The 23014-nt window shown below is 40.9% G+C and overlaps 1 protein-coding gene across 3 annotated transcripts; it reads right to left on the bottom strand.

Annotated features, from left to right (window-relative positions):
* Nucleotides 1-2431: 2431 nt before the first annotated feature.
* dlx1a (distal-less homeobox 1a) lies at nt 2432-8724 on the bottom strand. 3 transcript variants are annotated; one of them, XM_020596397.1, is made up of 5 exons: nt 6203-8724; nt 5027-5102; nt 4510-4945; nt 4031-4230; nt 2432-3635 (listed from the first exon to the last, which is right to left on the bottom strand). In XM_020596397.1, exons 3-5 carry the CDS (start codon nt 4817-4819, stop codon nt 3384-3386), a joined length of 762 nt encoding a protein of 253 aa, XP_020452053.1. In that variant the 5' UTR covers nt 4820-4945; nt 5027-5102; nt 6203-8724; the 3' UTR covers nt 2432-3383. The 3 variants fall into 3 exon arrangements, with proteins under 3 accessions (XP_020452053.1, XP_020452051.1, XP_020452052.1); XM_020596395.1 differs by having other exon boundaries at nt 4510-5102; XM_020596396.1 differs by having other exon boundaries at nt 4510-8724.
* Between the last annotated feature and the right edge of the window lie 14290 nt (nt 8725-23014).

Genomic DNA, 23014 nt, shown 5'->3' with positions numbered 1-23014 from the left:
TACGCAGAATTAGCCTGAATTGCATGGTAACTGCTGCTTTAAATTTTAAAAAATTACTCATAATTTCCCCCCAAAGATTACCAAGATCTCGAGTGCACAATGTCATCAGCGTAATGAGGAGTAAACATTTATGCTAATAATCTACATTTTTTTCTCCATCAGCTATAAAGAGGGGAAATAAAGCAGATATTTTCAGTCGAACTCTGCTGCTATAGCTTAGACCAACACATGGGACACATTTAGTGGGATTTAAGCGCTCAGCTTGTGTCTGTGCTGCAGGATGCTGCTGCGGCTCATCTGCCTCCATGCTGCTTTCTGAGCATCCTGAGCGGGGGAGCTTCAGTCTCAGGCTGAAAGGTGTGTATTAAATGCTTATTTCTTACATTTTTTATTGAAAGTAGGGGTGACTGCTGAATTAATTGGAGATCATTAAAAACAGGAAGCAGACTCTCGATACAGGCGTCATTTAGTCACGTCTCTCCTCGCTTGTAACATTTATTTATTTCTGTTCTTATAGTTCAATTGATGAATGTTGCAGATTCGTTGATGATATAAAGTTCAAAGACTAGTATCTTTAGAGTAAAAAAACCTTAGGCCTATTTTATTATCCTGTAATTTCTGTAATAAAAAAAAACAAGTCTGCGGTGTATTTAACGCGCAACCAAAGAGCTTCTTTTGTGGAAAACGTCCTATAGCTTAGAAAGCAGCTCACACTGAGAAGAAATACAGCATAAGGAAGGGGAGACACACAAGTTGTTCTTCAATTTAGTCGCTGCTTTCATTACTCTTACATTGTGCTTTCCTCATTTTGAAGCCTCTTCGCATTGACAATTCCGTGATGTACACCTGCAAGCAATTTGCCAGCCTTATACATAGCCTAAGTAAGGGAACGGTGACGAAATGGCAGCACACCTATTTCGCTAATTTTTTTTTTTCTATTGCAGCAGCAAATTTCTTTCAGAGCACCATCTCTTTTGTCAACGCAGAAAGATCCTCCGTGCGAAAAAAAAATTGCTCATAATTACCTCAGAGATAGGAAACTGCATTAGAATAAATAAGGGCGAAATTACTGTAATTATGCTGGGTTTGATGGGCTCAGCTCGTATAATCAAGAGGAGAATACAGCGAAATAACACTGACCCTCTTGGATGTGCAGCTGCGCCTTTCTAGGGCTAGGTAGGCAGATTTCTGTTCTCTGCAGCAGCAACGGCACAATTCATATTCTTTCTTAATGCTATGGATTTATACATAGGCCTTAGATGCAGGCTTGTTCACTGAGATTTTGAGTTTTGTGTTAAAATAACAATGGAGCCAGGGCTCAAGCAGAGCATTGACAAACAAAACAAACGGAGGCAGAGCGTGTTGCTTATTGTATTTCTAATGATGGTGCTGTGTATAATACTACTACTACTAATAATAATACTAATAATAATGCTTAGTGAGTCATTGAATGTAAATGAAACGTGGGAAAATGAAATGCTCTGATAGGATGTGAAGGTGGTTCGCTGTTAATCTGTGTGTAGGGATGATGTGCAGATAATCTACATCAAATTCATCAGTATAATTCTAAAACATCTGTATATTCATGGTGATATTTTAGCTGAAGGGGAGTGAGTACAAGTCGTGCATAATTTCTTTCTTGTTGTTTTTTTTTTTTTTTTTTTGTCGGATGTGCATTAAAATGAATTCAGTTTGCACAGTTTTCATTATTTGGCGGTGTATAACCAGTCCAGTGTTAGGCTAAGTATATATTCTTTGCACACACAGGTAATGATCTTAAAATGTATCTAATCATACTCGTAGTTTAACAAGATTTACACGCAAACAAATTAAACAGGCAAAGGAATAAAGTATGGATCTTTATCAAGAAGGCCTGTGAACCTTTCACTTTTACTGAGCTCCATCTGATGTATTTTTGCAACACCTGCCTCTTGCGCAATTATTCACTTAAAACTCACACAGCTGATCTGTCCCATTCATGGCAAAAAGGTCAAACACTAGCGGGAAATGATAAAACAAAGAAGCGATGTTGTTTTAATGAATCCAGCTTTTCTAATATCAACGATGCAGCTTATGTAGGCCAAAGGATTCACTTTGGGGGTTTTAATCATCTGGACCACATAAAAAGACATTTTCGCGTAGATGCATGAATGAGTTAATGTTTTTTTATGATTTAACATCAGATTTCTAATCCTTAATTCGCTCCAGAGGTTTGACAACATCTGCAAGCATTAAGCAGCTGCAGCAGCAGCACAGGCATCATGTTGGCTAAATGCGAAACAAGACCATAAATCTAAACGAGCAGCCTTTTGCAGCTCACACAAAAGCACTCACATGGTGTCTGCTACACCAACCAATATGATACTGCTTTGTGTCAGCTCACATTAAGCCCGCACCACGTTGAAGTAATGCTTTTGAAACTTTGCACATTATGTACATAAACTTCAGAAACAGATCAATAAATTAAAGCGATCAATACAAAACTAAATATTTTCTATATGGACTAAACACATCTGGACGAATACAGAAAGCCTAAAACCCTGGTTCACAGCGTATCCAGTACAGCACAAAACAAATTTGAAAATTATGTACAAAATACAGTGACATGGGCTGCTCTCGCCTTCAAGATCTTTTTTTTTTCCCCTCTAAAGCAGCAAATCGTCAGGCCTTTTACATTGTTCACATAACATCGGGGCACGGCATAGAAAAGCTCTGCTTGCGTTAGTGCAGCATTAACAACACTGTTGTTGTTTCAAACACGCTTACAAAAAGAACACAGACTGACCTCAACAGAAAAACTAGTCTGAATAATTTAACTTAAATAACAAACATATAAACAACATAGTAGCAACTTGAGGCTTTGCACAATATGTTCTGGGGGGTGAATGTGCTGGAACGGCCGTGATGGTTACTGCATGGTGGAATTTATTCATGTTTAGCCCACTGTCTGGTCAAAGACACACCCCGTGGCCTAATCGACTGTCGATGAATGCAGATGTTGGGCGTAAACATCTGGCGTAAACAAACGCGTGTTTTCTTATAAACATGTAGCCTACAGCTCAACACAGAAAAACTCACACAAATATGATTAGAAAAAATTGAAACTGAACAAAAGTGATCAACAGCAGCCAAAAAAAAAAAGGATCCATTTGTCTGCGATTTCCGCTGACTGTCACGGACTTGCCCTTGGGGCAGTGCGCGCCCTCTCAGTCCCTTCTTCTTCGCAGCCAGTATGAGGAGGCCACTGTGTCAGTTGGCGGCAAACGGCAGCGAACTCCGCGGTGGTGTAGAGCATTGTCAGTGCTGGGCCGCGGCTGAACGGCTCTAGACCGCGTCACCGTCCTGATACACGAGCCACGGCAGAGTCGAAGGCTGAGGTCTGTTCACATGAGCTGTGACTGTTGCATAGACTCTTGGTGTGTGGTTGGATACCACGAGGTGTAGCTGGGAATGTAAGACCCTGTTGTTCCCACTGAAGTCTTCACGGTGCTCGGGGAGCTCCAGACAGGTGCCACCGAGGGAGACCCGCTCGAAAGTCCACGGCCGGTGGCTAAAGCGTTGGTGTCAATTGTGCCACCGCCTTGCTTCATGAGTTTCTTGAACTTAGATCGTTTATTTTGAAACCAAATCTTCACCTGGAAAGCGACAAGAAACCATTTGTATTAGCAAACTGTTTAAGAGTAGACATAAGGACTGTTTAAAAATGGCAATTACGCACGCTTTACGCACACCTAACACACACAGCAAATTTCATTAAACAAAGTCAAGAGCGAGAAAAATCATAATATTTGCCCCCCCAGTTGTGGTTTTACTGTTTTGGGATGCCATTGAAATTAAGACGTGTTATAATCACAGCGCAGCAAAATGAATCCAACTTGGGTGTCCAACATTTCTAATTAATATTGTCCAAAAATATGGTTCAGATGATTTGTAGCAACAACAACAATAATAATAATGATGTGCTGTGGAAAAGCGCCTCATGTTGCTGCTGCAGAGTGAAGCTATGTGCGAGCCTGTGTCGTCGACTTGCCTGTGTCTGAGTGAGGCCCAGCGACGCTGCCAGCTCAGCTCTCTCCGGTAATGCCAAATATTGAGTTTGCTGAAATCTCCTGTTCAGAGCTTGAAGTTGTAAACTCGAATAGATAGTCCTTGGTTTTCTAATCTTTTTCCCTTTCCCGTTGAATCGAACCTCTCCCCCTTCGACCACTGTGTTTTTCTCGGTTTCTGGCGCTGAGACAAGACAGGAAAGAAAGAAAAAATGAGGATGCAGTTTGTAGCCAACATTGCTGCGCAGTAATGAATACTCCGCGCAAGTGTTACAGGCTGTACTTTAGGTATAATTACCCTTAATTGCATACATTGTTTATACCGTTACGCAATAAATAATTACCAAGCCTAATTCCAACATCTGGGTTGCCATTTAGATGCAACGAGGACTGTATAGAGTACAGTGCCGTGCTTACACTGAAAGTTAATATTTAACATCCAAAGCTGCTGGTGCGCACTTACCTGTATCCTCTAACCGTGTCTGTGTGAGAGCCGAGCTGTTTTGGTAGGTCTGTACTGTGCTGAGATATGGACTGGTGGAATGGCTGCCGACGGAGTTCACGTATGGATAACCCAACGATCTGGGGAACGATGAGGCTGGACTGTAGCTGTCGTGCTGGGTATGACCTGCAGAATGTAAACAGTGCATGGGATAGTGTCCGTGAGACATGGAGGAAGGCGACATTTGTTGACTCGGGGGTCCAAACTCCATGAAAACGGTTTTTCCTGAGGCAGGGCTATTAAGACTTTCTGGAATCGTAGTCATTGTCATCTCTTCTGGCGGTTCTCTTTGTCGTGCTTTTGTTGTTTTCCCTCAGTGATCTCAGTGAAGGATGGGTCCCAATTTAAGTCGAACTGATTTTTTCTCTTTCCATTCATAAGAAAATGTAGTTTGTGCCTGTGAAAAGTCCTAGGTATGATGATGTGGACCAAGACATACTCGCTGAAAGGTTTGAATCTCGGACTCATGAATATTCACCAAAGAAAGCCGCTGATTGGTCCGTCGTCTCCAAGAGGAAAGCCGATTGGAGACGCTGGGGCTGGGTCCGAAGAACCTGATAAAGTCAAGGAAAACCACAGACCCTCTGGTTTACTCTTGCATGTCAAGACTCACGATTATTATGATTATTATTTACAATTCATCAAACGGTAACATCGATAATAATGACAATATTGGGCATTCGAAGGTGATTTTTTTTTCCAACGCACATTTGTGTCAACACTATCCAAAATTTGGAATAACAATCAATATATTGCCATTTATATTGACACAGCGGTCGATAATACACTAACATATTGCACATAAACCCAAGCTGAAAATGAAAACAAAATGGACTTTTAATGAAGTTAAAGCTGCTTTCTCTGATGGCCAGTTTGATTAAAGCTCATAACGCTCTATCGGGAGGTAGCTGTATTAGCATAACACTAGTGTTCAATTTTCATAAGTAGGTCTGTAATTAGTCATGTACTTAGAGTAGCTGGAGGTCTCAGTTACACCTGCAATGGGGCGTTTGCTCTGATGTCTTATGAGGTTTGTTGGTTCAGGTACAGGCCTAATCAGGTTGGAAATATCCTCAAACATATAGCAACATCACAGCCTCCATACTACATAAAAACACTGCAAAACTATTGATTTTTTTTTATTAACTGCGTGACAATTAATGTGTAATGAAATAAAAGTGATCTATGCAGCCTTCTTTTAAACGTTCAGTACAACTTCATATTGATTCTGTATCATAACATACAAACTAATCGTGTCGAAACTGATCACTTTCTTGCACAGATGAATTTATCCACCCTGTTTTATGAACACAACCATGCATGAACGTATGCAAACCGATTTTCTTATCACATTAAATTGCTCTTCTGGCGACTTTACGCACTTTCTATCGCGATCAATTAACGGTCGCGGTTTTGTTAAACACACCTAAGTGAGGATGGGGGTGCGGCCAGCCTCCCACAAGAACAATTATCCACGGACATTTGATTTAATTGAATTGACGACTGACATAACAGGAGACATTTTTTCTTGAGCACCAGACTTACACCTCCACAATTTAAAGCTCAAGCAAGACCACTGCAAGTTTAACCAGAATAAAATATAGAAATCTCAATTTCAATCAGCAGCTAAAAAAAGAATATTGTGTCCACTTACTTAAAAAAATATGGCGTAAATGAAGGAGATGCATCCTCGTTATCCGGGGTCAAGCCGCAGGACTGACTTGGTGAAAGAAGAAGAAGAAAGAATCCTGTAGTTCTTCCGTTTATTAGGATTCATTTGCACGCTGCAGCTCTTTCTCTGGTGTCTGTGCAGATCTTAAACACAGCCTGGCTGCTCCGTCCTCAGTGTCCCTCCATCTCCACATGAATAACGCATTAAAGGCAGTTAAATTCCGTCACTGTGATTATCAGTATAATTACATAATTGAACTCAAAACAGAACTAGCAAGTTGCGAAATGTGTTATCAAAATGCAGGCGCTGACATCACGGCGCGTGTGCCACTGTGTGCCAGGCGGCTGCTGATGCCTGGATTTAAAGATTTCTGTGAAATATTAGGCTATAACGAAGCCTGGTTCCTTGTCCCCTAAAACAGGCCAATTTGAAGTGATTTCTCTGGGATTACTTTGGAAAAATGCTTCAAGATATCCTCTATCAACAACGACAGTGATAATGGTAGTACAACCAATAATTATCATCTTCCAGAACAGAGGACAGATTTTTATGGGTACTTGGTGGGTGCGACTGATAACTGTCATTATTTTCCCACGATTATAGTATCTGCAAACTGAACGGCGGCTGTGAGCAAAGGCATTAACAAAATAAAGGCAGAACTTGCAGGAAAATGTAAAATAATACCAGGAGTATACAACTGATAATAGCAATTAGAGGCTTTGGAGTAAATGTAATTCAGGGCTGAAGAAGTGCTGCATATGTTCTATTAACTGGACTGATACGTTTTACAAAATCAACCTTTTACAGTAATTCGCAACCTAAAGGATTAACTTGAGGGACATGTTTTCAAGCGTCATTAGGATGAGCAGGCGTGTGATAATATCATCAATTTAATTTATAATCTCACTCCCGCGCTCGTTGGCAGAGGCGCAGCGCAGGCCACGACAGCGGGGCTCTAACTAGCCACACTAAAAATAAAGTCCTCCATGCATGGTTGGAGCGCGGAGGCAGGGCTCATTAGGAGTGAGTAGCTCTGTGGCTGAGGGTGTTTTAACACCTGCTGCTCTTCACCTGAGGGTTAGCGCAGAGGTGGAGAGACAGGGAGGTGGGGAGGGGCTGGGGGGGCTAGTAGTGGAGGAGTACCGGGGCCAGGCTGTCACAGACTTCATTTCAGTCCGGTGATAGAAAGACCTCCTCAGCTGCCACACCACCCCGCATTTTAACAGCCACCAAGTATATTGTCCCGGGCGTGGAGCACTGGTGCGTGAAGCCCGAGCTCCCCGTGCACCCCGCGCACTGAGCAGTGATCAGTGATTATCAGCGCAGGGGCATGAAGGAGACGTGCTGCTTTACAACCTGCACTTGTATTTGTTTTGCAGGATGTATTTACCAGCTTCAGCTTTTATCTGATGATGATTTGACCATTTTTGTGTGGTTTTATCAAAAATACGGCATCTGCAAGTCAAAAGTGACGCATCTCTTTAAAAATCAAATATTAAATCAATTTGTATATTTATTTGCAGTCACACAGATGAATGCACTCGATGCTAGGCTGCATAGATCCAAGTACCATTTACGAATTTATAACAGAAACACAAATTGTTCTCCAACTCTGTGATGCCTTTTTTCCACAGTAATACTGTAGCTCAGTCTTTCTCACACTCCCCGTCATGGACATTATTACCACGTCACATCAGCTACAAATGCTAATACAACTGGGCTGAATGGCTTTCAGATGGAACATTTCATTATATGAAAGTTTGATTTCGCGTTTTATCAAACAAGTGAAACTGTCTTTTGTTCTGCTTCGTCACTGGTTCTGCTGCTCGCTGCCGCGTCAATGAGCGCGCACTAGACGCATCACAATTAACTCGATTCAGTGTCTAGTTTCTTGTTTAGCGTGGCATCAAAATGCGAATTGATTTTGTTTACTGGGTTACATGTAAACAAAAATCATAACATCTAAGAAACAAGACTGTTACACTGGTTAATTGATTTCATTATGACGAGGGCCAGGAGCGCTGCAGCAGAGTGACAAAATGAAACGATGGGCAGTTTTTAGAAAATACAGAAGGACGTTTTAAACCGTCAAAAGCAACTTTACTGCCTCGCAATAACAGAAAGCGGTTTAAAAACAACAACTGCTTTGATTTTGTGTGATAATCATATGTTAAAGTGGATTTTATGACCTGCAGCAGAGTCACACTGTGTTTGTTTTTTTATTTATTTATCATAAGAGCTGTTATATTATTTATATGAGGGCTCAATCAGTCTTTTTTTCCCCATATAAATTAAACTTTATTCAGATAATTTGACTTCTAAATGAAAAACATGTATGTGTTTCTCAAGTGATCATAATTAAATGAGTGCTTAAATGTTATTGTTGGGGCTGCACTTACAAACAGGATCACAGGTGATGCTTTAAACACACACTATGAAGTAGAATAATATCCTTGTTTAAACAGCAAACATTTAAAATATTTTCTTTAGCAATAAGTAATGAAATTATTGAATAATAATATATATTTGTTTTGTTTTTAGACAAACCCTGAGAGGAACCTGCACCACATTTGTCGGGGATGTACTGACCAAGGGCTCCTGAGATGCCAAACTGTTGTTCTGAAGACTCTCTGTCTGCACTGACCTTTGTTTCTTATCAGTGTTTCTTCCTCCATACAGATGATTATGATAAATGATGAATCCAAGTAACTGCCATTCGCAGCAGGTGACATCTCTACGTGCAAAAGCGTCTGCGGATGAGAAGATGGGATCTCTAAGTAACACATGGACTAAGACTTAAAGTTGGCCAGAAGTCTTATCTCAGCTGCTTTTTCCTCCTTTTCAGTGTTCAGAGCAGCTCTCTTCTCAGAAAGCTGCAGTGTGGAAAAGCCCCCGGTGGACTGGTGGAAATGCAGTCCCCATTACAATAGCAGCAGGGGTCAGGCCATGGCAGCAAGCATCCAACCTGCCTGAAATTGGCTGCAAAATGACCAATTACCTGAGTGAAGGTTGTGTAGAAGGGACTTGGAAAACATGACTTTTACTTAATTCAGCTAAACTGTCAAAGAAACTAGTGTCACACTGATGTTTCACACTGGCCACATGTTACAGCATCCTGCTTGTTAAGTGAAGATCTGGACATCAACTAATCATAAAATTCATTAGAAATTCAGCGATTATTAATTCAGGAATAAAATGAATCTAACAGACCTAGAAGCAGGGGAATCATTTCACCAACACTAAAACAACGATTGATTAAACATCTTTACATGTAGGTCTTATTGAATTAATTTCCCTGCAAATGGAAAACATGCAAATTCGCCAATTAAGTCATTTGCCCATGGAGAGCTGGGCTGCTTGACGTTCAGCTGCCACTGCGCCTTTAGTCTGAAACCCCTTTTTAATTTTTGTTAAGAGTTAAGTCTCCAACAAAGACAGGAAGGAGGTCAGCACTCAGCCAACACCTGAATGTGCCTCTCTTTTTTGTGCTCCCCTTGATCCCCACAGTCTGTGCCTGTCATTAGTCTTAATGATGGAAAATTGTCATGTTGATACAAGTCTTGCGCTCCCCCCTCTCTTCTTTGTATAAGTAGAAGGTGGAAGCTCCATTTGTAACAAAGTTCTTTGTGACTAAAAGCCATGGACATTGCATTTGTACTGGGGGAGAAAAAAGGCTGTAGATGCTCTTTCCATAGCTGGGATAATTATTCCTACTGTGACCTTAATGATTCGCTCTGTTCATCCTGCATCTCATCCACGCGCCAGGCCCTCAGCAGAGCCCTGTGTCAGGGAATATGAAAAACCCATATAATGAAACCATTTTGGCTGATGGAAAAAAAGGGCTACTGAAGCTGCACTTGCTACAAAGACGGCTCAATTATATGAGTAATTGTGATAATTTTCCCTCCATTCACTGCTTTCTCTGAAAGGTAAAAAACACAGATGCTGAAAGGGAAATTACTTGGACAATATATAATCTGTGAAATGGTCACAACAGAAAAAAGGTGACTGTAAGAAAGTGTGGGACTATAAATAGCTATGTTAATGCAGGGCACATAAATACGCCCTCGGGAGCAAACACCGACACATAAACAAACAGCACTATCCTGTGCAAGCTCATGTGAATAGAAAAAAACATGCAACAAATGACCAGTGGGGAAAAAAATTAGGTTGAAAGTGGATATACAGCTGCCAGAAAATTAAACCTCCTTCTCCTTCCTATTGACAAATTTCAGCTCCTGAAAATGCACCCCCATAGTTGGCTATCATTTGTTGTTCTCTGACAGGAAAAGGATAATTACCTCTCTCAGAGGCAGGAGGACTGGCATGCCCTTTAGACTTTGCCATGAATGGCAGAAGCTTGATAGAAGGCTTGAGGAATAATTTTCTTCTTTGCCTTTCCTTTATGTTCAAGAGCATGTTTTGTTCCAAAGAACTTGGAGATGGCAGTATTGTAGAGTGCATTAAACCATGGGTGTTCATACTGTAAATATGACACGTCTCCTCCATTTGGGGGGGGGGGGACTCTAACATGCATAAAAAATTTCAATTTCAGCTCACTGGGAGACAGGCAAGACACTGAGATATCTTCTTCTTCTCCTCCTTCTTCTTCTTTGCTAAAAAAATATCTCCGCCAGGCAGGAGGCTATATATTCATGTTTGTGGAAACAGATATTCATTGTCTTCTAGGAAATGTCCAACATGTGTATATCTGCAAGAAAGTAAATATTAACCCTTCACTGTCTTGTGCTTTCTTTTCCTGGGTTCTGAAAAACATGTTCATGGTCTATACATAGATATTTAAATGCTAAGTGTTTTTCATTTCCTTCCTCACTTCCTCTTACCCAGCAGATTATTGCATGCTGTTGCTTCATTATGTCCACAACATCTTCCCCCAAAAGTGTTTTTTTTGTGTGTGAAGACAACCCGCCCACGTGTACGGCCGCTGACCCCTCAGGCCCTGCAATCTGGAGTAAATCTTTCCAGACAAGCCGAGCAACATTACAGCTTTTGCAACTCAAATACTTGTATCACACTCAAATGATGAGTCTCTGTCACACACCATGTCATCAGTTTCACCACAGCCCTCCAATAACTTCCGTCCCATTGAGCAGCCTCATGTGTTACGGGAGCCAAGACAGCCAAAGACCCCCTGGTCCTACCTGATTGTGCCTCCTGTAACATGGAGAAGCAGCCTGGTCACACCACCAGCCCACACTCTGCATCGCTTTTGTGTAGCTCACAAACACACAGCCACATACCCACAAACCACCAATCTCAATTCGATGCACCCCACTGTGCACTTCCTGACAGCCCCCAGAAATGTTTTCAAGTTGTCAGATCCCTACAGTAATAGCCTGGGAGAAGGGAATACAACAAAACAATAATCATATGATCTTAAATGTAGGGTATGTAAAGACTGTAAGAATAAAACAGTTTGGCTGCCTCATACAGGCTCTTTCATTTCCTGTTTTCACTTTGTTTCACACTGAAAGCTGGCACAATATTTAAACTGTTTGGTCACTAAAAATTGTTTCATTTGTAGCAGCAGGTGCTGTGATATTTGAGCACAAATTAATTTTAATGAACAGTTTCCTGTGGGTGATAAGGGACGGTATGAAAAGTAATAGTGGGGGGGGGGGGCGTAAATTTTCTTTTTGCTGGGGGGGGGGTCTATTTAACCTTTCCTGGTCCCACATAAGATCATCTGATGTAACTTTCCGTAACAGTGATAGCTGTGGTTTATTTAGAGGCTTTAAGAAACTGTGACATTTTGCTAACAGGGTGCACCGTGTTAGCCATAACTAATTAAACTTTTAACGTGAGACATGGTGACTCTGTGAATGTTACCGCTCCATTAACATTGGTAATGTTTAGACTTACAGCATCTTAAACTATTTGTGCACTTTTAGTTACTAATAATAAAACAAACAACCTTCGAACAGTCCCTGAACACTGAGGGTTGTGTTGCTGTCTCTTTAAAAGAGAAGTCCATGTTTTGCATTAGCTTTGTTGTACTCTGCCCTTGACTAGGAAAATGCAACACCTTCTACCAATAATCTAAAATAAATTATGAACCATTGCAGCTTACTTTTAGTTAATTAATAAAAGTGCATGAGGAATTTGAGATGGTGTGCCCTAATTTAAACTTTAATGGAACGGTAATTTTCATAAAGCATCCATATCAAATATTAAGAGCAAAACTGCCAAAGGCAGTCACTGTCACATTTATATTCACAGTAGTTCTGCTTTCTCTTAAGATGCTGAGGTTAAGATAAAGAGGATAGTCACTAATAACAGAGTCATGTTTGTTCTGTTTCTCAGCACTGACATATTCATCCTATTAGTTTCTACTTGGTTTAGAGGAGAATTAACCCTTGATACAAACATGTGATTGCTGTCCTCCTATTGCAAAACACACATTCATGACCTGTGATGCACACAGAATCCATCTTTTTGATATAATTTTTACATTTTTAGAACAAAATACAATTTAAAATGTCAAAGGGCCTTCTTGTGCTCTCACAAAAAGTTCAGTGTACCCTTCAGTAAAAGGAGAAACATATCACCCTCCTCCCTAGTCTGTCACCCAATCATTCCTTACATTCTAATCACTCTTTCACCTCACATTTTGGAAATACTATTTTCCTCATCACTGTCAGCATGAATACTCCTGGTCATACACATGTGCTCGACAGATAGAGGCATAAATGTAAGGCCTATAGTGTTGCTCCTACTAACACAGACTACGCTGACCCTCAGACAGAGGTGGTCTGATTTTGTTCTTTACACCCAGCAGTCTGACATAAACCAGTCTGACCTACAGCTGTACCACACAGATATTACCAGCCAGGGACAGAGAGAGCTTCTACTTCCAATTACACTGTTGCACCGTTGTCCAAAGCGCAGCCATCTATGGAGAAAGCTAAGACAAGGCTGTCACAGATTTTAATAAACGTAGGGAACACTGCATGAGAAAAGTGTTGCTGTCTCAGTAGAGTGACACAGACAGACCAAGGCTGTCAATGGAGCCCCTAATGACAGAGTAAGATAATGACAGACCCCAGTTAGAATCAGCAGGCAGAGTTTCAGCCAGAGAGGGAGGGATGAAGGGAGGAGGACAAAACTGTGGGCTCTTTCTTTTCTATTTTCTCAGTTTTAGCTCATCTCATACATATATCTTTCTGCTGCAGCTGGCGCGCATCGTGGCGGGGCAGGTCTGCATTAAGCGCACAGCGGATCAATAGCCATTACAACTCCCTCACAGCCTGACACATCGCAGGGCCACAGTTGACATTTCACTCAGGGCCGCATTGATCCCCAGCGCACAATATTCCAGCCCCCAGTTAGTAGCTGAGCCTGGGGTCTGGCTGGAATTGAAAAGCGAGGGAGGGGGGTGTAAAACGGCAGAGGGGTGGCTAACCAGCTGCCCATGCTACAAGTAAACAGCACACCCCTTGATGCATTCCTCATTTTCAATCTACTGGTTTTCCTGCCACTACTGGCAATCTGACAGGCTGTATCAAAGGATCAAGGCTTGACCTATGTGAATTATTTATACATGCACCAAATCATTGTATGTAGGTGTGTGTGTGTGTGTGTGTGTGTGTGTGTGTGTGGCAGCTATAGTCACACTGACATTGTTGATAACATCTACAGCCTGTTGCAGACCATTGGAAAGGCAGACTGGTTAAAAAAATAAAAACTAAAATTTGTATTTGGTGTAATTTAAAAAATGGGAGCTTCCAAGAAGTCTTGTTCAAAATAAACATGGGAAAATAACAGACAACACAAAATTTACTACAGTTTGAGTTCATTTCTTTTTAATTGCCTTCTGTGTGACCTGAGATGCTGTCACTGTGGTCAGGTTGCCTTTACAGTAGAATCATCGAAGCTGCTACAAAGGGTTCAATCACAGTCGTACCAGCGGTGGAAAGTAACTAAGTACATTTACTCAAGTATTGTACTTTAGTACGATTTTGAGGTATTTGTACTTTGTGTGAGTATTTTAACTTTCTGTTACTTCATACTTCAACTTCACTACATTTATTAGGTAAGTATTGTACTTTTTACTCCACTACATTTATTCAATATCTCCAGTTGCGACTTACTTTTCAGGATTTGATTAACAGAACAAAATACTTTATTGATATCTGGTGGGAAATTCTCAAGCTAGAGAGCAGTAGTTCAAGTTATAAGCATATAAGCTAGTTAGAATTATACTCCACCTTTACCAGCTGCAACATTTAAGTGTGATTTGCATAATAATCCATCAGTAATTATAACCAAATAATACGATAAGCATCATATCACATATAATGAAATATGTTTTTCTGCATAATGGGTACTTCTGATACTTGAAGTATATTTTGATGGTAATACTTTTGAACTTTTACCTAAGTAAATCGTGAAAGCAGAACTTTTACTTGTAAGTATTTTTACACTGTGGTACTTTTAATTGAGTAGAGAATCTGAGCACTTCTTCCACCACTGACTCATACAGTATAGCTGCAAACTCTACATAAGGTAAATTAAAATATAATTGAGTTTAAAAACACTGAAGAACTAAAGACTACATTGTAACAAAAAATGAAAACATGCTGCCTCTCGATACAGTACTGTCGGTGTATATTCCAACAGGACACATTATAAGTAATATAAACCCATGTACAACCTGGCTGTGATTTGCATTGTTTACCACCACAGTTCACAGCACATCAATCACCTCTTGGAAAAGAAAACATCATCTCTATCTTTGTGGAGATGTTTCAGGGCTAATCTTGTTGTGCACAGTAGGCTGTTGTGTTCACTATGTGAGTTCTCAAGGCACTTAAGTAAAACTGGGGGGAAAGATCTTCTCATGGCACCTCTGCCAGCAAACAGAGCTGCTGGGTTTGATTTCTAAATTACATTTCATATTTGAAAGAGAGAGGGGGTTCCCAGATCAAACAGCTACAAAAGATTAAATACCTGTCAGGTATAGTGTGACGGCATTGTTCACTGTAAAGACCGATGGAGAAAAAAAATCTATGAAGAAAAAAGTTTTCTTCTCTGAGCAACTTATGAACAGCTTATTTAAAATATTTCAACTTTGAAATAAAAGATCCACGCAGGTTTCCACGTACGGTATATGTAATGTATGTGTGTGTGTGTGTGTGTGTATATGATGTATGTCCAAGCCATGCACTTTGAACATATGTAGTATACACACCAGCAATTAACGTGTCTAACATATCTACAATGACATAAACAAGTTAAACGACAGGGATTAATATTGTGGATATACCATAATGGTAATTTAAACAGGCCTACATGTCATCAGTGCATCAGATTACAGGTCTAATGCCATAATTGAATTCTTCTGGGCTGAAATTTGATTTAATCGATGGTTACCACCTGGTTCAGTGTTTGCAATGAGAGGCCACACACAGAACCAGGATGTAAACGAGTTAATTTTTATGAACTATTAAACCGAACTCATACAATACACACACACACACACACACACACACACACCTTAAATATCTCTGTTGGACTTGCAGCTGCCTCTGAATCAGATCCTCATCTTTAATTTCTATGTGGCTGGCCCAGTTGGATACAATGCCTGTCGTCACGTAGTCTGGGGTCATTATGTACTGTGAGAAGGAGAAAAAAGAAAGTGTACATGAAGATGAGAGCAGGTCTGCAGTCACAATGCATCCATTTAATATGGTGGTGGGGGGTGGGGAGACGACGGGATCGTGGAGCAGCGTCTTGCCCTGTTTTTACTATTGTGCAACCCAGAATGGACCCAGCAGAAAGACATGAGCGCCCAGTGGGCTGACAGAGGACTCTCTCCATCAACACTCATATAATGCTGCTTTGGCATCAACTCACAAGTAAGACAGGGCTTTGCTTCGAGAGCCACTGGCATGTGTCCAAGTAGCTTATGGGTACGTGCCAAGTCAGTGGATAGACCTAATGTTTACGGTGTGCATAGTGTTTGAACTGTTGAGTGTCACACAGAATTAAATGCAACTCTAAACCATAATATTTGCCAAGAATAGCATAAACTGTGTTTTTAGAGTGGAAAATCAGCAATTTAGATATTAATTATAGATTTGACACGCCACTTTCTACATGTGAACATTTTCTGCAAGCCTTTTAAATTCAAAGTTTTCTTGGAAAATCTTACGGCAAGCCTTCATTCTGAATCTTGTCATTTTTTTAGATCAACCTCTTTCGTCCTGCTCCGAAGTCACTTCTTCATCTGGTCACTACTGTATGTTTTTCTTCCTGAGCCTCACAGAGTCAAATACATGTTTCCTTTGTTTGTATGAATTATACCGCCTTTGCATTTATCAAATAACAATAACTTGAAAGCCCAAATTCAGAAATGGTAATTTAAGGAGAAACTTAAACTCACTTCTCAGCCTCAGTCATCACTATTAGAAACAGAAGTGATAAAGGCTTCAATGTTCCCAACTCAGACATCAGTTACCTCTATTACTCTTTGTTGTATTTTGATGGAAGCACACAATGTTTTTATACGTATACAGTATGTGGTGAGGTGTTGCATGGGTGTTTTTTTTTTTTTTTTATCAGGAGCTTAACACACCGAAGAATACTGCAAGTCACTGTTTGGATAGTGAAGGCTCTGCCCTGGCTTTGCTCAGGGGAAACAACTGCAGAGAACAATACGTTCTCCTCAGGGAAACTTCTAGCTTGCATTGATGAACTGCTTCCGGGTAAAGAGGACTGTGACCTTGTTCTGAACATTTGTAGCTCTGAATATTGTTTTAACACACTGCTAAGGAAAGTCTGATGGAAAGGCATGTGCAGCAGTGGTTTCTGCTGAGGAGTCTGCAAGGAGCTTTTGCTTTGCAGCAGCTCAGCTTCTCAGGGTCTATATGAGAAAGTTTTCTCCCTCCCATGCAGCCTGGTTAAATTAGCCCCAGAGCTGGAGTGTGGACAGCAGCTGGAGCACAAGACTCAGTTCTGGCAGTGGTGATAATCAGCAGGGAGGATGTGGAGAGAGAAACCCTCAGGGAGGAGGGTGGCTGTGATCTTACAGACCCAATCAGAACCCAAGTGGAGCAGAGGCCTCATGTAGTGTAACAGCACACCACTGCGCTGCAGCACTCAACATCCTGGACACAGAGCAGGTCCTCTAACCGCCTGCTTAACCCTTTCAGAGTGTGTGTGTGTGCGGCTGCCCTGGCTCTCATTCGCTCATCACCACGCTAATCAGCCTCAGAGACAGCAGCTGCAGGGAGTCCCACTCCTAACCTGGGCTGGAGAGGCTGTTATCTTCAGTGAGAGGAGTGCAAATACAGACCCTAGTGTTCTCAACAGAGACCACCAGAACATCCACGTCAGACACTGCTGCTTCTTCTATACTGTCACATTCAACTCAGTCGTCAACGATGTCAGCAGATAATATGATTCTTTACCAGGGAGTAGTGGTGCGACAACTGGCCAGACCCAGTAAAAGCATCAATATTACAACATAAAAATACATTGTTATATGTAAAAGTAGAATTTTAGCTTGCAAAATGTAACTTGGAGTGTTATATCTGTAGTTAGATTTTTTTTTATGTCCATGTCAAGCCACACAGAATAAAAACATGACAAAATTAACATTACATGTTTAAAAAAACATAATTATAATAACTAACCTTTGCACTTACAAAACACTATTTCATATGGGATATGGAACAGAAATGCATAAGAAAGAACATAAAAACTATAAGTTTATCCTGATAAAAAGATGTCTCCCACGTCTCCCAAGCTTCCTTCAAGCAACTTAAATGTTTTGCATGTGAAATGCTAATTTAATAATTTAATCATAGGCTACTATACTGCCTTATAAAGCCAAAATACAGTGACTACATATTTGGTCAAAACTAAATATTTGTGTTTGTTTTATTCTTTATCAAACAAAAAATATGATGCCGCAAAAATATAAAATGTTCTTGAAATAAGTAGGCTATGTAAAATTTCAGCAAAAACTGAGCTAAAAACCAAGCCAATATGCATAAACTGCCTTTTGTCTGCAAAACAAGCAAACAGCAAACTAGACAGCAAAATGAAAGCTAACCATGTTGGCTAGCCTAAAGTTAAAAGTTCATTTTTGATTAGTTACTATGAAACATACTAATTTTCCTCAACTGTTTATTCAGATCCTTTGTTACATTAGTCATTCCACATAATTAAGTTAATCAGTAGCTAAATTCAGTCATGACTGTGGAAAACAAATTGAGCTAAACTCCTGCTAACAGTAGCTTAGCAGAGTAGCACTACCATCTCATCTCTGTCCTTTTGACTTCTCTCTTAGTGAAGTTCATGCAACGTGGTGTGATTAAGTTACCAAAATCACATATTTAAAAGTATTAAATAGTATTATTGTATTGATTGAAATACAAATATTGATCGTAGTGCACAGAGAGACAGACTGTAGGCTATATATCAAAACAGAAATATGTAATCCCTAACATCAGCCAACTAAGGTACTCTGGTATCCAAGTATTATGGCAATGATTATTTAGGGTAAAACAATATAGCCAGTAAATAAATAAATGAAAAATTTTTTTAAAAAGCATAAAATGACTGTTGTACAATTTTCTGGTCAGCCAGAAAACTTTAAATTGCTTTTCCCAGCTTTGCTACTTCTGTTTCCTGCTGTCTGTCCTAATAGTATTGATGCATATACAGTATGCAAACAGCATTTTAATGTTGTAATTGTTCCAGATAAGACAAATTTCAAATATCTTATACCACTGCAGAATAGTTTAATCTCTACCTTTTTATTAGGTTTAATTTGTTGATCATACCAAATGTTTTTGTATCATTTTGTTATTTTTAAAATAGGCTACAGTACTGTCAGATAAATGTGGTGCTGTAAAATACACAATAATTTCCTGTCATGTGATGGAGTAGAAGCAGAGAGTGGCATAGAATGGAAATGCTCAAGTCAAAGTACTTCTGAATTGTACTAAAGTGTGTACTCATGAAGCTCTTGTTATCGTTGCGTTTACTGCACAGCTTAAGTTACCACAGTTCTACAGTAATTCGGTGGGAGTTTAAATGAATCCTTGATGAATGTTAAAGAAAACAATGTACTGTATTCCTATAGTTTCTAAAGTACTGGCAGTTGTTCAATATCCTCACTAAATGAGAAGGCAGGTCAGGCCATATCAGAGGTTACACGCGACAAGGAGGTTCATCAGCGTGTACGTGACACATGAACATGATGGAGGGTGCAGAGGAACATCCGGACAGGTAGGGTCAGAGCTGGGTTTGATTACACAGCTGCTGATCCTCCATCGCAAAAACCCAGAGACAAACCAGCACCCCAATCCTCGAATCTATTCATCCACAGTCCAGTGGATAAAACAGACCCAGATACTATGCAACATACTGTTCAGTGCACAAAGTTGTCACAAATTTAGCTTGAATTTAATGCTGTTTTTTACATGTATCACTGTGTAAAAGTAACAAATATTCAGAGTTCACACAAATGAATTACTCACAGTCAACTTCACAATGTCTTGTCCAAGAAACATCTCTACAAATGAAGTGAATGATACTGGCAGAGCCGACAGGATCTCTGGGGCCCAGCTTGACATGACAGAAAGCACCGATTTTATGTTGTCTGTCAAATATACAGCAAGAAAAAAAAAAAAAATCAATGCAACTTGACAGCATTACATAAAGACCTTTTGTGCCTTGATATTTCTTTTCTGCCTGTGTACTTTTGTGTACACAGTAGTTCTCAAGGCCCAGGGAGAGCAGAGCTGGCGAGAACAATGTGGGAATCCATGGAGGGAACTGCACATATTGTCTTTTCTCTACCATTTCTGCTGTGACTGCGAAAGAGGCTGCATCTTTACAGCCCATTTCATACAACTACACCATCCATCACAGCAGACAGGTTAGACTGCTCCTTCTGTACAAATCCCCAACTTGACCCGTGAATGCTTCTGAGATGAAGACATTCAAAATGAACGTCTTGGATGTGAAACATTTAGAAATCCTGTGCTGAATAATGATCAAATCATTTAGTTTCGGCCATGTCTGAACACTCAACATTTATTTGTTCAATCAGACTCTCTCTCCATTATTTCCAGTGCTGCCAAATGGATTGTGTGGCATTGTAATGAGCCTTTTTGTTAAGTAACAGTGATACATTGTATCAATTGATAAATTGACATTTAAGCAGACTGGTGCATCAAACGGTCATTCAATATGACCAAACTACTATAAGTGCATCCAGCAATGCATCATTAATGATGGCCCACAATTACAGTTCCATAGAAATATGAGAAAAAAAAAGGTATTGGGGGGGAACTGACCGACCACTTTCAGCAGCAGTCTTCATATAATCTGATTATGGTTAGAGGTTAGTGCTGGTGCTGGTGCAGCCTCCCACTCACCATCGTGTGGAAGAGGATCAGCGGCGGCTTAGAGCTGCCCAGGCTGGGAGGTGAACAAGTGGGGCTTTGAGGAGCCCTCTGCCAGTCAGAAGGAGAGCTTCAGGCCTCCAGCCCTCAGGGGTTAACCTCTCAGTCTGCCAAGCAAAATACTGCAAGAGGCTCGCAATTACAGAGACAGTCAAAGGCCACACGCAATTTCCAGAGCTATTTACACAGTTAGAACCCCCCCCACCCAGAACCGCCAAGAATAGGCTGAATTAAGTTGGTAGGGAGGTAAGGTAGGCTTTTAAATACCCTTTGCCCTCCTGTGTCAGTAATTAATTCATAAAGAAACTGAAGTCTGCCACTCATGAATTACAGAATACATTTATAAATTCAGGGAGTTCACACATGGACAGCAGCCCCTTTTTGAATACCGAATATTTGGTGAGCTTAAAATGTTCAAAGAGGTTTTGAAAGAATTAAGTTGTAAGGATGAATGAAACAAAAACCTCTAACCCAGTATACTGTGTATTTTTATTTAACAATATATATAATGATATGCATCTTGCTACAATAAATTATCTGGAAAATCAGTGGAGAAATCAATAAACTGGAGAGGTATTAAGGAAAAAATCATCAACACAAAGTTTATCTTAATAGAATGTTTTTTTTCTGGCTTTTCCCTTCACGTATTGCCACACTGAGGCCAAAAAAGGCTCTGTAAGGTTGGGAGCCAGCCAGACATTTTGTCCACTGTATGGCGTATGTTTGATGGTTGACAAATTTATCTTGTCTAACACTGCCCACTCCTACTCTGTGAATGCTTTCTGAGGTCAGAGTCTGCAGTCATGCATTACATGTGTTTTGCAAGCTTCCCGTCTTGCCTTCCTTCATGCCCAGCCCTGTGATAGGCTGGTGACTTGTCCAGGGTTTGCCCCCCCCCTTTCCCCCAGTGCCGGCTGAGAAAGGCTCCAGTCCCTTCAAAAAAGGATAACTGGGTTTAGCTAATGCATGGATGTTATCATGCCCACACCCTGTACATTAGACTGTGTATCCAGAAACATGCCTAAGTCTTGCTGTGTATGATGAGGTTGGATAAAAAACAGTTGCACCTCCTGGTGGGTCGGTGCAGCGGTGCTCTCATGGGACTCTGGGGGGCCCCAGCAGCCTCTAACCCGCACAGCTGTTCTCCAGGTCCCGAGCCTCTCCAGAGGCCGGCAGTTCCTCCTGCTTTGGGGACTGCCTGCCTTGGGGGCATGGAGCACTCATAATAACAACATCCAACATGCTGGCCAGGGGTCAGACACAAACCGTGACCTCCCCATTACAGCACCAGAACCTGGACAGGAGCCAGGACACAGAGCCACACTGCAGCCTGGGAGAGCAGGGTGGGGAGGGGTGAGTTGGGGTAGAGGGGAGGGTCTGTGTGTGGCTGGAGCTTTCAGGTCTCTGTTCACTTCCTGCTTAGTGTGCCACCACCACCACCACCACATCGGGTTGGAGGAGGGTTGCAAAATGGGTTACTGTGCACGGGGGGAGTGACAGTTCTTTGGATAAGGGTAGATGTGAAGGCTTGTAGGTGGTTGGATGGCTTAGATTTTAAAACATGGAGCCAAAATGATGAATGTCATACCTGAAAGCATTATGTACCAGTGGTAAACTACTCAGCTGAGGGGCCTCCTGCGTTTTGAGGTGGCAGCATTGATCTTCAAGAATATAAGCATCTAACATGCATGTAACTGCAGCTTCAGGGAGACCCTTAGCACTCGTGCTCATTAAGTATAATACACAGTAAACTGTTTTCTTGGATTCTAATTCAGGAGAGACTTCACTTACAAATTCACATCAAAGCAATTAAAAATTCACAGGTGAAAACCTAAATAAGAAATTCTGCTCTGAATGACAATGCTGAGTTTGTTATGTTCAGAGCACAAACACAGAACTCTGGCCCAGTCAGGTCTTACAGGTCGGCCAGCGGTGCACTTATGGTTTCTCACGCACTCCACACAAGGGGGAATACTTGGCCCTAATTAGCACTGAGCATCTGGCAAATGTCAGTGTGTGTCTGTGTGCAGCATTCCTATTTACTTAGTAAGCTTGGGGTTCGGCTGGAAAAAACACTGTGAGAGCTTTGCAGTGTTTCAGACCGGGGGCCTGGGAGTGTTGTGCTATCACATTGTGAGTGACATATGTGTAATGTAATAGCAGTCTTCTCACTATCCCCTGATTCTTGAGTACGGTTAAGGTTTACTGAGCATTTCTCATTCTGTTGTAGGTCGCACACACCCCCACCGGGATATCCATTATATGTTAGTGGAGCAAATATACACTTCCTATGGATTTGTTTTATTCCGATGAGTGGCTTTTGCTACTGATTTTTGATTTTGTCACCAGTGGA

The sequence above is a fragment of the Monopterus albus genome, unplaced genomic scaffold (genome assembly GCF_001952655.1).
Source record: "Monopterus albus unplaced genomic scaffold, M_albus_1.0 scaffold30.1, whole genome shotgun sequence".
Taxonomy (NCBI): domain Eukaryota; kingdom Metazoa; phylum Chordata; class Actinopteri; order Synbranchiformes; family Synbranchidae; genus Monopterus; species Monopterus albus.
This window is presented reverse-complemented; position numbering and strand designations above follow the sequence as displayed.